A 14788-nucleotide genomic window follows, 5' to 3' on the forward strand; every position below is an offset into this window, starting at 1 on the left:
CAGCGTTCCCCACCTGCCCAGCACCTTGGCCTTTCAAGACCACCTGTTCTTTGGGGAGAACTCACGCACGCGCCCCCTCGGCCACTAATTTGCCAAGAGGCAACGGTGCTCTCATTTGGAAGTAGTTTAGAATGGTGAGCATTTTCCCAGCGTGGCAACAGTATTAGACCTGCTTTGACGACAAAAACTGCCCAGCAAATTGGGGTCCTAAACAGTGGGCAGGAGTCTCTAAATTCAATTGGGCTACCATTTGTAAGCTAGACTGTTTTAATTCTAGAAAGTGCCAACCTCAGAATCTGAAGAAGCATTACCCCGAGTTTAGGAGTAACTGGGGTGACTCTCCCCGCTGCTACAAGCTCTGGAAGCCTCTGAACAGAACCCACGTCCTGGAAACAACGGAGAACTCCGTTTTTACCTCCTTTGTCTTTACCTGAAGGCAAAAAATAAAATCTGCGTTCCAGTTGCCCTCAGAACTAAGGCCTGCTAAATGCCTCCCTGGAGTCAGCGGATCATTACAGTGTATATAAAAGCAACTGAGCGTGTCCTCAATCAGTGCTGTTATCAATAAAAAAGATAATTTACAAAAACGTAAATATTCATAACCTAATCCAGCTGTATTTTCTGCTTTTGCACCACAGGTTGAAGGATATTTTAAAAACCAAAAAAAGTAAAACCTGAAAGCCTCAAAATAAGCTAGATCCACCTTCCCTCTTCCAAAGGACAAGGGCCTGAGCACACGAGCGTCGTTTATTACGTGTGAAGGAGCCCAAACACGTGACCAGCGTCTGCCGTGAAGTCACTCGGGTCTCCCAAATCTTCACAAAAAGACGCGGCGACTTCAAGTCCCGCGTGTGACGAGCCCGCACGCCTGAGGCCCGGCCCGGGTCCCCGGCCTAGCACTCTGTCTCCTTGCTGCCCACGCGGTTCTGGCGCTGCAGCTTGAAGGACGAGGCCTTCTCGCTCCTCGTGACGGGCCGGCCCGTGAGGTCCTCGAACGACTTGGCGGCCGTGCTGCTGTTGGGGAAGGGGTCCTTCTCAAAGCCGTCCTCGTCCACGTGCGAGTCCGTGCTGGGGTCCTCCTGGATCGTGTCCATGCGCTGGTGGTCCAGCTTGGGAGCCGCAGGCACCGGCGGCGGCGGCGCGGGGGCGGCCTGGAGGGGCTGCGGGCGGCCGGGGGTCTGGGGCGCGGGGAAGGGCTTGACGATGCGAACCGAGGCCGAGTCCATGCTGCTTAGCATTTCCACGTTCTGCAGAGACAGGGAGTCACAGGCGGCTCCGGGTCGTGGAGCTCCAACCTCCCCCGGCAGGCGGCTGTACCCTACGGGGACCGTGACCCCTCGCGCTAAGGGAAGCACGAAGTGAGGCTCCCTCACCTTCCGAAATCCTGACAACCTGGCCTCTGAGGACCCAAAAGAGAACTCACAAATAACCCTATCAAGCTAGGATCCCAAGACGGGAAGGTCACTGCCGAGGCGCTAAATCCGGGCCAGGGGCGGGGCAGAGCAGCCTCGGCTTTCCCTCCGTCCACACAACCAACCCAAGTCCCAGCCTCCCGCCTTCCCGCCGCCAGGGACCCGCACCGGCGGCGGCCGTGGGGCTGACGGCTCTCGCTGGGGGGCTGACGGGAGGCCACAGCGGGGCCCAGGACGCACCCGAAGGCGACTTTCTTCCACGTGGGTACTTACGCTGGGGTGGAACAGAGACAGCGACTCGTACTGCTTATCCAGTTTCTTATCCTAGAAGGAAAACGAGCAGGAAGGGGTCACTCTTAGGAAAATTCAGTTACACGCTCTTTCCCTTCAGGCCCCTCCTAAGCGAAGAACTCACTCCGAACGTGAGTGTGGAAAGTGGCAGCGAGTCCAGCAGAGGAGAAGAACGTCTCAGATAAACTTTAGGAGTTCTGCCACCAGCCTGAAGTGTTTCTTTCCCTTGAGGCAGTCAGTGTACTGGTGTTAACAAAGCAAACGGTCCAGGAATGTTTAAGTACGGTCTTTCTGAGCGATGTCCCCCAAAGCCATTCCCCACGTGCTGAGGGGTCAGAGCCACGTCACCCCTGAGGGGGGACGCGAGGGCAGCCGCGGGGGTCAGAGGGCGCTGCACCGGCTCAGACGCCCCAGGCCGCCAAGGCCCGCGCACTCTCCTCAGCCTCGTCCACGGTGACCGTGACCCAAATGCTCGGAGGGACTGGGCCTCGAGCCCCCACATCACTCTCTCTGCAGAAGGCTGAACACGTGGTATTGTCCCTGCCCCCAGCCCCTGCCCGACATGAGACACAGTGACGGGCAAGACAGGAGGCCGAGCCCGACAATCTAGGCCTGGCTCCCGGCGCAGCTGTCGTCACGTGTTCCATGGTCAGGAACCAGGCACCGGCATCCTCCCGTCCGCGGCTCTGCTCCAAAACCAAGGGCCAGGCCTCTGTCACAATGGGAGCTTGCGACGCACACAGAGGAGGCTGGCCGCGAGCAAAAGCAACAGTAAGAGCGGCAGTCGCGGCCACCTGTCAAAGCTTCAGCCACGTCACCTTCACCACAGCTTTGCTTTAGCACAGCTGTTCCCTAGACCCTCGCCACACCCATCATGCTCACCGTCCCTGGGGACGAGCTGCTCAGCGAGAGCCCGGGCAAGACACGTAAGGAGGCAGAGGCAGCAAAGACTCATGAGACGTAGCTGTGCCGGAATTTTCCAGGTGCTCAAAGGAGGGGGCACTGCACAAGACTTGTTCCAGAGCACGAGTCTGGAAGCCGGGGTTGGGTTTTCTCATCTCTACAGCAGACAAATTCTCACTTTCCCATAGAAGCAAGGGTGGGTGATTTATAAGAAAAAAATGTTAAAGCCCCCAAGTTTATAAATCACGTGGGGTTCATTAGAGAAAGCCCAATTCAACTCATTAGCTGTTACTCACTTTGAACGAGAATAATGAGGATTGCTCCCTCTTATTAGATGGGAGGCCTGAACACCCTATACGGTAAGGCCAGGGATCTGTAGGGTAGAGGGAGCCGTCTTTGGAATGCTCTGGTCTAACAAAGCCAGAAACGCTCTTGTTTCAAAGCTTCAGTCAGAGGTCCTGCACAAATCCAGTTAAACAGTCCCCCCGGGCTCAGGAGTAGAACAGTCCTCAAATCACACGTGAAAACAAACATCCATACACAAAAAACATAATTCTTTTAAGAGACTATTAGCTTAAAAAAAAGACATATTAGCTAAAATTGTCACAAAATAAACCTTCCTAGGGAACAACAGCAAAAAATGTCATTGGAAACATCAGGTCGAATCTTGCTAAGAACAATTTTACCTTTTCCAAAAGTTGTAAGTTTGGAATTGTGCAAAATCGTAGTAAGTGCTTCATTACCTAAAGTCGGTGACTTACCACACAATGGACAAGAATGCTGAAAGGGATCCAAAATATCAAGGAGAAAACCAGGACGGAACCCACGATGTTGTCCGCTAAAAACTTCCCTGTGAACAATTCGAAACGGTGAATGTCCTGATTAAGTACCTTAGACACTCAGAATTCAGCGCTCTTAGTATACCATCATAGTGTCAAATGCCACAGACTGTTCGTCAGGTGGTGCTGCTGAGAAGTGTCATTTCAGACAGAGCCCCGACACGCTTATTGAGAAGAACAGATTACATCACACGATGCTCCACACAGTCCCTTGACTGATGCTGAGGGACTAATCACATGGGAGACTACTACTCGTGCTGACGCGTAACAGGACAAAGTTGGTGCTTTCTGGGTTTTATTTTTGGGACGATGAATGATGAACCCTGCGGGACAGAATACACTGCTGCTTCTGCAACATCTGAGGCCCACTGTTAAAACAAACGATGCTTACATCAAACACGATTCAGATTTACAACCCACGGCACTGAACCACGCTTATGCGGTCACGTGTTCATCTTCTAGGAAAGAAGGAAACCAATATTTGACTTTCCTTGTCTGAAAATCTGCGTATCCACATTACACAGGGGGAGACCTGTGAGTCCATTTTATCGTAGCTGACAAATATGTTTCAAGACAAAAGCTGTGAGGGGCACCTGGGTGGCTCAGTTGGTTAAACTGATGTCGGCTCAGGCCATGATCTCATGGTTCGTGAGATGGAGCCCCCCACATGAGGCTCTGCGCTGACAGCAAGGAGTCTGCTTGGGACCCTTTCTCTCCCTTTCTCTCTCTGTCCCTCCCCCACTTGCACACACTCTCTCAAACATTTAAAATAATAATAGTAGTAGTAATAAGACAAAAGCTATGAATATTTCCATCTTCTGTTGCCAGACAAGAGCATATGAATCTGAAACCACACTTTTCTAATGTCATCATTAGAACTGAAAGCAGCTCAGCTCTAGGCAAACAACCACCCAGGGAAATCACGTACCAAAAGTGTTGATGCTCAACTGGTCAATGAAGTCCCAGAATCGCTCGATGACGTCCTGGACTCGTTTCTCACATTTGCCCTAGGACCGGAAAACAGCCAATTTTACAATCAGTGGAGGAAAAAACCAAGGAATTAACGCTCACCACCTAAAACCAACCAACTTTACCAAAAAGGCCGCCCCAGGTCCCACCCGGTCTCTGGACTCAGGGCTCTGGCTATGGAGAGAGTGCTTGGGTTTCCGGGGCTCGGCTGCCTCCTTCCACAGACAGACAGACAGATGTGCGCGAGAGCGAACAGCTGGCGCCAAAGGCACTCCTTCCGTTTGCAAAAGCAAATCTTTGCGATACAAAAACTGCCCACCTGACCGTTACAGAAAAAGCTGAACAGAAGGAAACACTCACATTCATGTCACAAAATCCCACCGTACACGGCTTTCCTTTCCTCAAGAATAAGTTCTTTTGTTCAGCGTCCACATAGGGCACGCACCGGCCCGAGGGGTCCCGGCAGCACACCTTGCACGAGTTGTCAGTCTCTGAAACGGAACCGGGGACAGCGGGAGTCCGGTCAGGGACAGGGCGCTCCTCCCTTCCCTCCTCCCCGCCCCCACCCCCACCCCCAAAGGGAAGCAAGTCCACTCATTTTTCATTTCAACAGCAAACGATCCCTAGTTCAGCCCCAAAGAGTTAACTTCTGAGTTCACGCTCCGGGGTCCTCAGGCCACAAGGTAAAAACAATTCATTCACACCCAAGAGTTTCCTTTCTTAAAGGGATTAAAAGCCAACTTATTCTACTTCAGATCCTTCATGATGCTAAATGTTTCCCTTTATCCCAACGTTCTTATTACACTGCTTTCGATCCTTCCCTTCTCAGTTTGAAATACTCCTTGCACAGCCAAGGCTCCAGTGAGAAGCCAACACACTGTGACAGAACGGGCCCACTGCAGATGTGAGTCACCTGCCGTGTGACCAGAGCACGGCTCGTGGGGTGATGGAAATAACGCCACCACATAAGCCACGTGGCACAGACACCAACAGCGGAGATGCCCAAAAAGTCACCTGGCGGTGTAACTCGGGACGGTACTTGACCCGGAGGCAGCCCATATTTACCCTTACTTGGAGAAACGGAAATCAACTAGAACACAGAACATGCCAAACCGCCTCAATGGGGAAAGAAAAACCTTTTCATCATTCCTTCACTTATCAAGCATCTCCTGGGCATTTACTACGTGTTCTTCCGGGGCATCCCAAGCCTTTGCCACGCACTCGATAAATTATTTGTTTGACATCTGCTGTGTCAAATACCTTCCTTATTCACTTCTTATTCCACCTGGAGGAGGCCCTTACTCCACTGTATGGATGGTGAGTTCCCAACCTGGCGGTTTTGACTTCTGGGGGGTTCGGAGAGCAACAGAACTCTCTCAGGTGAGGCAGGGCAGGAAGGCTGGAGCCCAGTCAGTTCCCGAGGCCCCTTCTCAGACCCAGGAGTTCCAAAATAGAAGGTGGAAACCTGAGGACGAGTGTCTTGAGAGGCCAGCATGAGGTCACCAGGCATCGCTAAGCAGGGCCCTTGCCCCAGACACCCGGCAGCGGGCCCAGCCGTGTTGACAACAACGAATACCCTGACAGGGTCAGGTCCTGGGATCGGCTCTCTCTGGTTGAAGCCTTGAAGGTATCGCAGTTCACTGCCCGTAAGATGCAGACGGCGCCAGCTGCGCTCGTGGGGCGTCTAACATGGTGCGTGCGTGCGGCGAGGACAGACCTCCGCCCACCCACTCAACCGCAGCAAAATTCCCTCCTATCCCACCCCTCAGCCTACACCACCACGTGCTCTGAAAACATCGCGAGAAGGCCGACCGACAGCACGGTTTTCATAGACAAGGTAGAGGGGCAAGGACCTGAATCCAGAGAGCTCCGTCCCCCAGACCACCCTTGAGTTCTCCCCCCTTGAGTTTCGGGGCGGGGGGGGGGGGGGGGGAACGCACCGCCGCCCTGGCCAGAGCGAGCGGCTAATCCTGCTGGGCCCCCAAAGGGAGGGACAGGGCCCGGTGGACACAGGCCATCTTCCCTCCGGCGGCGAGGACGCAGCATGGAGATGCGCTCACCGTTACACGCACAGGACTCCAGCCGCTGCTCCCTCTCACAGAAGGGAACGCACTTCCCATCTTTACACTTGCCAAGATCCAAGCACACCGTGTCATCTGCGGCGTTTCCGGGAGGGGGGCACTCGCTGCTGTTACCTGGAAGCACACAACGAGCACACAGGTCACGGGGAGTCACGCGACCACCGGTCCTACGGGGCAGACCCGGAATTCTCGCAGGTCAGCACCGCGCCTCACCAAGAGGAAAAAGCAACCCACGGGGCAGGACGCCGGCAGCCTGTATCCAACCGGCCGATAAACACCGAGTGCCTCGCTGGGTACCGAGCACCATGCAGTGCAAGTCTCCGTGCTCCCAAATGTCTGCACTCAGTCTCCCCGGCCTCCCCTCAGCCACTATTTCACATTTTGCTTTTACTTTTTCTTTTTCCGTGTTTGTTTCTTTTTGAGAGAGTGAGTGAGCAACAGCATGTGTGTGCACTTGTGCACGGGAGAGGGGCAGAGAAAGAAGAAAACAGAGGATCTGAAGCAAGTTCCACACCGTCAGCACAGAGCCCGGTTTGAGGCTCGAACCCACAAACCACGCGACCGTGACCTGAGCCGGCTGGGCACTTCACTGACTGAGCCACCCAGGCAGCCCTGCTTCTACCTTTGTATCGTGAAACACAACTACGTATAAAAGAATATACACAGGGGCGCCCGGGTGGCTCAGTTGGTGAAGCGGCCAACTCTGGGTTTCAGCTCAGGTCACGATCCCGCAGTCTGTGCGATCGAGCCCCGCGTCGGGTTCCGTGCTGTCGGCAGAGCCTGCGTGGGATTCTCTCTCTCTGACCTCCCCTGCTCACGCTCTCTCAGTCTCTCTCAAAAAAGATAAATTATATATATACACATACATAACATCCACAAGCTACTGAACAAACATTAGAGCCGTTTACTTGGACTGAAAAGCAAGCTGTGGGGAAGGCTCACAGAAGCGGCCGGCCAGGCCCCTCCAACCTCACCAGCGACAACTCCCGAGCCCTCACGCTCAGCCGCCTTCCATTTCTTCACTGCTCCAAGGTCTCTCACCACAGAACCTTAACGAAGGCTGTCCCGTCCACCTGGAATGCCCGAATGCCCTCATTTCCATCTCTGAGGGAAAGGGCTGGTTCTTACTCCCCCTTTAGATCTGGCTCACAGGCGTCCCTCGGACCTCCCGGGGACCCCGCTTTCACCCCCACTGTGCTCCATTGCTACAGCTACAGCGACTTCTGTCCTTCAAGCACACGTGGTGCAATTTACATCTACTTGATGATGTGCTTTCTGTTCCCCTCACAGAATGGGAAGCTCCACGACAGCGAAGACCAAACCTCTTAGTGAATCCGTTTATATCCAATCCCTATCACACCATAAGGACATCACAAATATCTCTTAAATGAATCAATGATTCTTAAGGACAAATAAAAGCCACCGAAGGATGTTAAACTCCAGTGAGAGGATGGAATGAGTGACTCATTCTGGAAAATGAGCAGCACGAGCACGACGCGAGAGAAACTGCTGCAGGAAAACAATGGGTGGGGACCAGAGCTGGAGGCCTGGCCTTCCCACGGCGGGATGGAACCGACCCACCAAGTCAGTGCGGCAGTGACACCAAATGCAAAGGAACCTGCCCCGTTTCGTTAAGTGCCCGGGATACACCCCAGCCTAACTCGGGTGCGCCACACCTGCCTCTGGTCTCACGGAACCCTTCACGGGCGCCGGGCCTTCGGTGTCCACGGGGCAGGCACGTGACAGGCCTGCCGCTGCGGAGCGCAGGCTGTGAGGAAAGCGCAGCAAGCGGTGAAGTGGGACACTCTGCACTGTCACCGTGTTTTCGGTCTACGACGCTGCCCTGAGCAGATACGTAAAAAATGCTTCACGACTATCTGTCAAACGCCTGTTCTCAAGAGACTGGTATCAGAGTAGCAGACACGGAGAAGATCCGTAAAGGCACAGTGTCACCTGTCTCACTGGGCTGTCCGTTCAGGGTGCGTCAGAGCTAGCAGGTAGGGCGTGCGGCGGGGAGGGGCCCGGGGAGGGGGCCGAGAACTTCCCGCCTAACGAGATAGCAGGTGATGCGACGCTGCTGGACGCTGCTGGTCGGGGATGCTGACCTTGTAACGCACTCACGCTCCGCGAGTGCTGCTCCATAGAAAATACCAAGGAGACAAAAGGCTACTTGATGAGAATGAACCAAGTTTTTCAAACTGCTTTGCTTATGCTTATTGAAAACATTTTTCTGAATCTGCTTTATTATTATAATAAAGACAGAAACACTGAGCACAGCTAGAAAACGCTGATGTAAACTTGACTGAGACATTCTGGCTCCTGACGTGGCAGATGGCCGGCACGCTGACAGATCTCCGAATGCAAGAATCACGAGTCCCGTCCGATAAAATGCACATTTAAGAGTTCAAAGGAAAACGGAAATGAGACAAAACTTCACTAGAATGGTTATAATCAGAAAGACAACCCGTGTTGGTGAAGGTGTGGACGGACAGAAACCCTCAGGTGCCGCCGGGGGCAGGGGGGAAGCATAAAATGGTACAGCCGCCGTGGAAATCAACCCGGCAGCTCCTCAAACGATTCAACAGTGACCACGTGACTCGGTTCCACTCCTGGGCACACACAAGGGAAAGGAAAACATATGTCCACACAACATGTGCACACAGGTGTTCACGGCAGTATTCACGAGAGCCAGAGGGCGGAAAGAATCCAAAAGTCCGTCAAGTGATGGCGGCCCACCCTAGGACACTGGGACGGGATGCAGAGCTGGGAATACACTAAGTACTGACACGGGCTACCTCATGGGCGGATCTCGAAAACGTGATTCTGAATGAAAGATGCAAGAGGCCACACACTGTAGGACCCCACTTACACGAAACATCCAGAACAGGCGAATACACAGAGACCAAAAGTAGATTACTGGTTGTCCGGGGCTTGGGAGGGATGAGGAGGCTCGGTGACGGCTAAAGGAGACAGGTTTCCTTTCCAGGCGATGAAAATGTCCTAACACGGAGCGTGGTGGTGACTGCACAGATGCGAATACGTTAAAAAACACTGAACTGTACGCTTTAAATGGGTGAACAGTATGGTATGTTCACTGTATCTTTTTTTTTTTTTAACGCAATTGGCTTTTTAAATTTTTTTTCATGTTTTATTTATTTTTAAGACAGAGAGAGACAGAGTGTGAGAGGGGATGGGGCAGAGACAGAGGGAGACACAGAATCCGAAGCAGGCTCCAGGCTCTGAGCTGTCAGCACAGAGCCCGATGTGGGGCTCAAACTCACGAACTGTGAGATCATGACCTGAGCCAAAGTTGGACACTTAATCGACTGAGCCACCCAGGCACCCCTCACTGTATCTCAATAAAGCTGTTATGAGAACCAAACCAACCAACCAAAAAACACAGAAAGTTAAAAAAATAAAAGAATGGGATAGATACACCAGACAAATAGGAACAAAAAAATCTGGGGTAACTGAGTATCCAATAAAACATTAAGGTCAAAAAAGTCACAAGGGTCAAAAAGAAACATTATATACTGGGTAAAGGAAGAGCAGATCATGAAAATGTAGACAGTATGTCCAGTTACGTACCTAATAACATAGTTTTGAAAATTTTTAAGGAACTGACGGAACTGAGAAAATATGCATAGTTCATATAGATAGCTTACAGATTAGCGCCAGGTGGATTAAAGTCCTAAAGGTAAAAGGTAAAATAATGAACCTAATGAAACACTGTGGAAAATATCTTTGTAACTGTCCATAGTTCAATAAAATACACACCCCGTCACAACAGCAAGATCTAATTATTAAAATCCAAGTTGTGTTCCAAGAGGGGCACCTGGGTAGCTCAGTCCGCTGAGCATCCAAACTTCAGCTGGGGTCATGGTCTCATGGTTCAAGAGTTCGAGCCCCACATCAGGCTCTCCACTGTCAGTGTGGAGCCTGCTTCAGATCCTCTGTTCCCCTCTCTCTCTCTCTCTCTCTCTCTGCCCCTCCTCCACGCGCATGCTCGCTCAAAAAAATACATAAAAAGTGTTCCAAGAAGGACAACAGATAGGAGGAAGGCATATGCAATGTTTAAACCGCTTGAATTATGCAAGAATTCCTTCAATCAACAATAGCAAAAAGACATAAAACCCAACTTTTAAAAATGGACTAAACAGGGGTGCCTGGCTGGCTTAGTCAGTAAAGCATGGGACTCGATCTCAGGATCGTGAGTTCAAGCCCCGGAGCCTACATTAAAAAAGAAAAAAATTTGGACCAAGTATATGAACTGGCTATTCACAAAAGGAAAATTCTGAATGGCTAACAGATCTAAGAAAATGTTCAAGAAACATGCAAACAGGGATGAGAGATCACGTTACACTCATCAGATTGGCAAAACATAAGACACCTGGACAATACTGAGGGTTGGCAAGGACACTGGGATGCAGGACTCCACACGCACTCCTGGCGGCACTGACACACCAGGACCGCCGTTCTAGACATCAATGTTCTGCCGCTTTCTGTAGCCAAGCAATTCCACTGCTGCCCATGTACCCAGGAAACTCTTACAACACCTGGAAGACATGTGTGATGATGTCTGCTGCAGTCCTATCTGCAGGATCCAGAGGTGAAAGCGACCCAAGCCATGACTTAGTGAACAGCGGAGTACGCTAAATATGTTAAATCATACACGTCAACTCAGCAGGTGCCACAACGATGAACTATGTATAAACACGGATATAGACATGTAGACAAAGACATACAGCACTACACAGATAATTAAAAACATGGCACTGAGTTTCCAAAAAGATCTAAAGTAGAATATCATTCTGGCATGTTAAAAACACCCATATACACAGAATAACACTACATGATCTTTCAAGGAAATACACACGGCCAGGCAAATATGAAACACATTAGGACACTGCCCGGGAGAGGAAGGGCACGATGGGGACGAGGTGAATGACAGGGAAGTAACGAAAAAAAAAAAAGAAAACAGAATGGGGCTGGCAAAGACCAGTGACAAGTGTATCTCAACCTAAGGAGTATTATTAAAACAAGCCTGCACATGAAGTTTATGAAGGGTTGTTTTCATCTAAATGAAATACAATGCGGTTTCTTTTTTTTTTTTTTTCAACGTTTATTTATTTTTGGGACAGAGAGAGACAGAGCATGAACGGGGGAGGGGCAGAGAGAGAGGGAGACACAGAATCGGAAGCAGGCTCCAGGCTCTGGGCCATCAGCTCAGAGCCCAACACGGGGCTCGAACTCACGGACCGTGAGATCGTGACCTGGCTGAAGTCGGACGCTTAACCGACTGCGCCACCCAGGCGCCCCGACAATGCGGTTTCAAACACACGCACATGCTCACTTGAGCACAGTATCCCGAGAAGCCCCGGGGGGACATACCTGTGCAGTAAGACACGCCTTTGCAAGTAGCATTAATAGCCTCCTGGCACTTCTTCTGGGCAGTCTCGAACTGACAGTTTTTACAGCAAGGACTGTTCCTATCACTGCAGAGGGAGAGCAGACGGGACAGTCCAAGTCAAACATCAGCCCCGCGGCACACACTACCGTCAAGTCACAAGGTCCTGAAGATCGCAGGGAAGGCCTGTGGCTGGGTCACCCAGGCCTGCGTGCTGGGCCCCCCCAGGTGCTGGTCCACCTGCATGTACTGTCGGCCCTTCCTTCTATGGCATCAGGAAGCAGTGCAGACAGTAAGTACAGACAGGCCCAAGGTGACTCATCCTTAAGACACCTTGGTGTCCTTGGTTTTCATTAACTTAGTGTCATAATTTCTTAAAAAAGGAAGACATGGGTCTGCAAGGCAACCGTGGTAAGGAAGCCAGGCAACCAGAGTCCTAGTTCCCATCAAAATTTACATCAAGGGCACCTGCATGGCTCATCTGGTTAAGCATCCGCCTTTGGTTCTGGTCATGACCTCACAGTTCGTGAGTTTAAGCCCCACATCGGGCTCCCTGTGCTCTCATCACAGAGCCCCCTCTGAATCCTCTGTTCCCGCTCTCTCTGCCCCTCCACCACACATGCTCATTCTGTCTCAAAAATAAACACTTTTTAAAAATCTTAAAAAAAAAAAAAAAGATTTTACAACATCAATATGTTCATAGTCAAATCCGCTATTCACCAAGTTTTCCCCTTGTACTGCTAAGCCAGGCACTGGTCATAAAAATGGAAACACAGGTACCTTCTAATTTGTAACCTGCCTCCTCCGTATTTAGCTTATGCCATTAAACAGTAATCTCAACATTATTTTATTGGAGAGAAACACAAGAATTAATTTCGATCTCAGGAGGACTGTCATTCTGTGTCTAATATTTTATCACTATGAAAGAATGTAGCCATGAAATCACCTCTCTCGTACATCTGTTTCCTTAGAAAAGACTCTCTGAGCTATGGGATGCGGAATCAAAGAGTACACAAGGTTATAGATTTTGTAACATAAAGTCAAACTGCTTTCCAGAAAGCATTTTTCTTTCTGTAAAGGACAAAAAGGACAAACACACGTGCAAGCGTGTGCACACACCCTTTCACGGTTCCAAAGCCCCTGCGTTTTCCAACTGCTCTTCCCCCACAGCCACATGCGCTCACCTGCACTGCACACCCTCCTTGAGCATGCATTCGCTGCTGCAGCAGGTGTCGTTGTTCAGGTACATGATGCCAGGATCGCATTCCTCTCCTTCGTCCACCCTGGAGTTCCCACACACTTTGTTGCTTCGTTCTTGGAAACACTCCTGGGCCTTACTTTCAATGGTCTTATAGATGGACTGCTTACTGCAGTTTGAAAACATCTTGAAAGAAAGAAAGCCACAAAGGACCCAAAGTAACAATAAAAATGCATTCCCATGTAGTGTTTGTGTTTCTTCCCTAGAGACAAACTCTCAATGTAAAAGCCACAGTCAGAGCCACCTTGAAGGCATGTCAAGTTCCATCACTGTCTCCTCAAAATGCCAGTTATATGGAATCAAGTTACCTCCCTGAGTAGGGTGCTAAAAGCTGGTGTGGATTTGGGTAAAAGCCTAAAAATTCTTCACAGGCAGGCTGCACAGTGAGACCGTGCATCCCAGCCTGTCCCTCGAGAGGACCAACAGTCTGGTTCCACCAGATTCTACGCTGTCCTGTCCCCAGGCATGGCACCTGACACGGCCACAGTGCCAGTGAGAATTAGGAACACACCATCATCTTCCAGGACATAACGATTCGGGGATGCCGCGAATTTCTGATTTACCTTCTTCTCTTTCCCTGCCTATGTGTATGAATGACCCATGTTTAAAGTTTTTAGGGGCGCCTAGGTGACTCGGTCGGGTAAGTGACCGACTTAGGCTCAGGTCATGATCTCTGGGTTTGTGAGTTCGAGCCCTGTGTGGGGCTCTCTGCTGTCAGCACAGAGCCTGCTTCAGATTCTTGGCCTCCCTCTCTCTCTGCCCCTCCCGTTTGCAGACTCTCCCTCAAACATAAATTAAAAAAAAAAAACAAAAAACAAAGCTTTTAAATAGCTGAGCATAGTCAGAGGCATGAGATTACCTTACATGTGTTCTACTAAAAGATTAAATCCCAAATTGTAACCTAAACATTCACATGGATCCCCGTGATTTTAACAATTTCTTTGTGATTTCTACAGTTGACCAGTATCTCAAAGGAAGCCTCTACCCTAGTTCCCCCACCATTTTTGGTACAGAACCATGGAAATGGCCTTCTTATAAATTTGGGGATTTTTTTTACCAGGAGCTCTAAAATGGAATCCATTTTCCAAACCATCTGAAATCAGCAAGAAAAGGAGCAAGAGACTTGAGGGAAATTTAGTGCAGTTTCTTGAGGGAGGGTCTCCACAGTTGCTGCCCTTTTGCTAAAATGGCTTCACTTTCTCCCTAGAGAAGACCATGCCCTTGAGGAGCAGAGAACACAGGACCTTCCAAAGGTGACTGTGACCACTGAATCAGATGACAAAAGGATTACTTTTATTTATCTCTTTATCTATTTATTTAACTTATAAATGTTTATTTATTTTTGAAAGAAAGTACAAGCAGGAGAAGGGCACAGAGAGAGGGAGAGACAGAGAATCCCAAGCAGGTTCCGTACTGTCAGTGCAAAACCGGATGCGGAGTTTGAACTCACGAACCATGAGATCATGACCTGAACTGAAATCAAGAGTTGGACACGACCAACTGAGCCACCCCTGTGCCCTGAAAGATTACTTTTAAAAGATATTCAAGGGGCGCCTGGGTGGCGCAGTCGGTTAAGCGTCCGACTTCAGCCAGGTCACGATCTCGCGGTCCGTGAGTTCGAGCCCCGC

The 14788-nt window shown here is 50.5% G+C and overlaps 1 protein-coding gene across 5 annotated transcripts in view; it reads right to left on the reverse strand.

Moving 5' to 3' along the window:
* Window positions 1-591: 591 nt before the first annotated feature.
* Window positions 592-14788, reverse strand: part of ADAM17 (ADAM metallopeptidase domain 17) — a 53126-nt gene continuing 38929 nt past the window's right edge. For 4 of the 5 annotated variants that reach the window (XM_040496032.1, XM_040496033.1, XM_040496034.1 and 1 more), the window contains 8 exons: window positions 13087-13286; window positions 11887-11990; window positions 6475-6609; window positions 4775-4905; window positions 4374-4452; window positions 3368-3456; window positions 1686-1736; window positions 592-1247 (listed from right to left, as the gene is read on the reverse strand). In XM_040496032.1, the coding sequence (XP_040351966.1) occupies window positions 894-1247; window positions 1686-1736; window positions 3368-3456; window positions 4374-4452; window positions 4775-4905; window positions 6475-6609; window positions 11887-11990; window positions 13087-13286 (1143 nt within the window). In that variant the 3' untranslated portion in view covers window positions 592-893. Of the gene's footprint in view, window positions 1248-1685; window positions 1737-1827; window positions 1947-3367; window positions 3457-4373; window positions 4453-4774; window positions 4906-6474; window positions 6610-11886; window positions 11991-13086; window positions 13287-14788 lie in introns of those variants that run through there. The other variant, XR_005797101.1, reaches the window with a different exon arrangement.

The sequence above is a fragment of the Herpailurus yagouaroundi genome, unplaced genomic scaffold (assembly GCF_014898765.1).
Source record: "Herpailurus yagouaroundi ecotype Mexico unplaced genomic scaffold, PumYag 188, whole genome shotgun sequence".
NCBI lineage: Eukaryota > Metazoa > Chordata > Mammalia > Carnivora > Felidae > Herpailurus > Herpailurus yagouaroundi.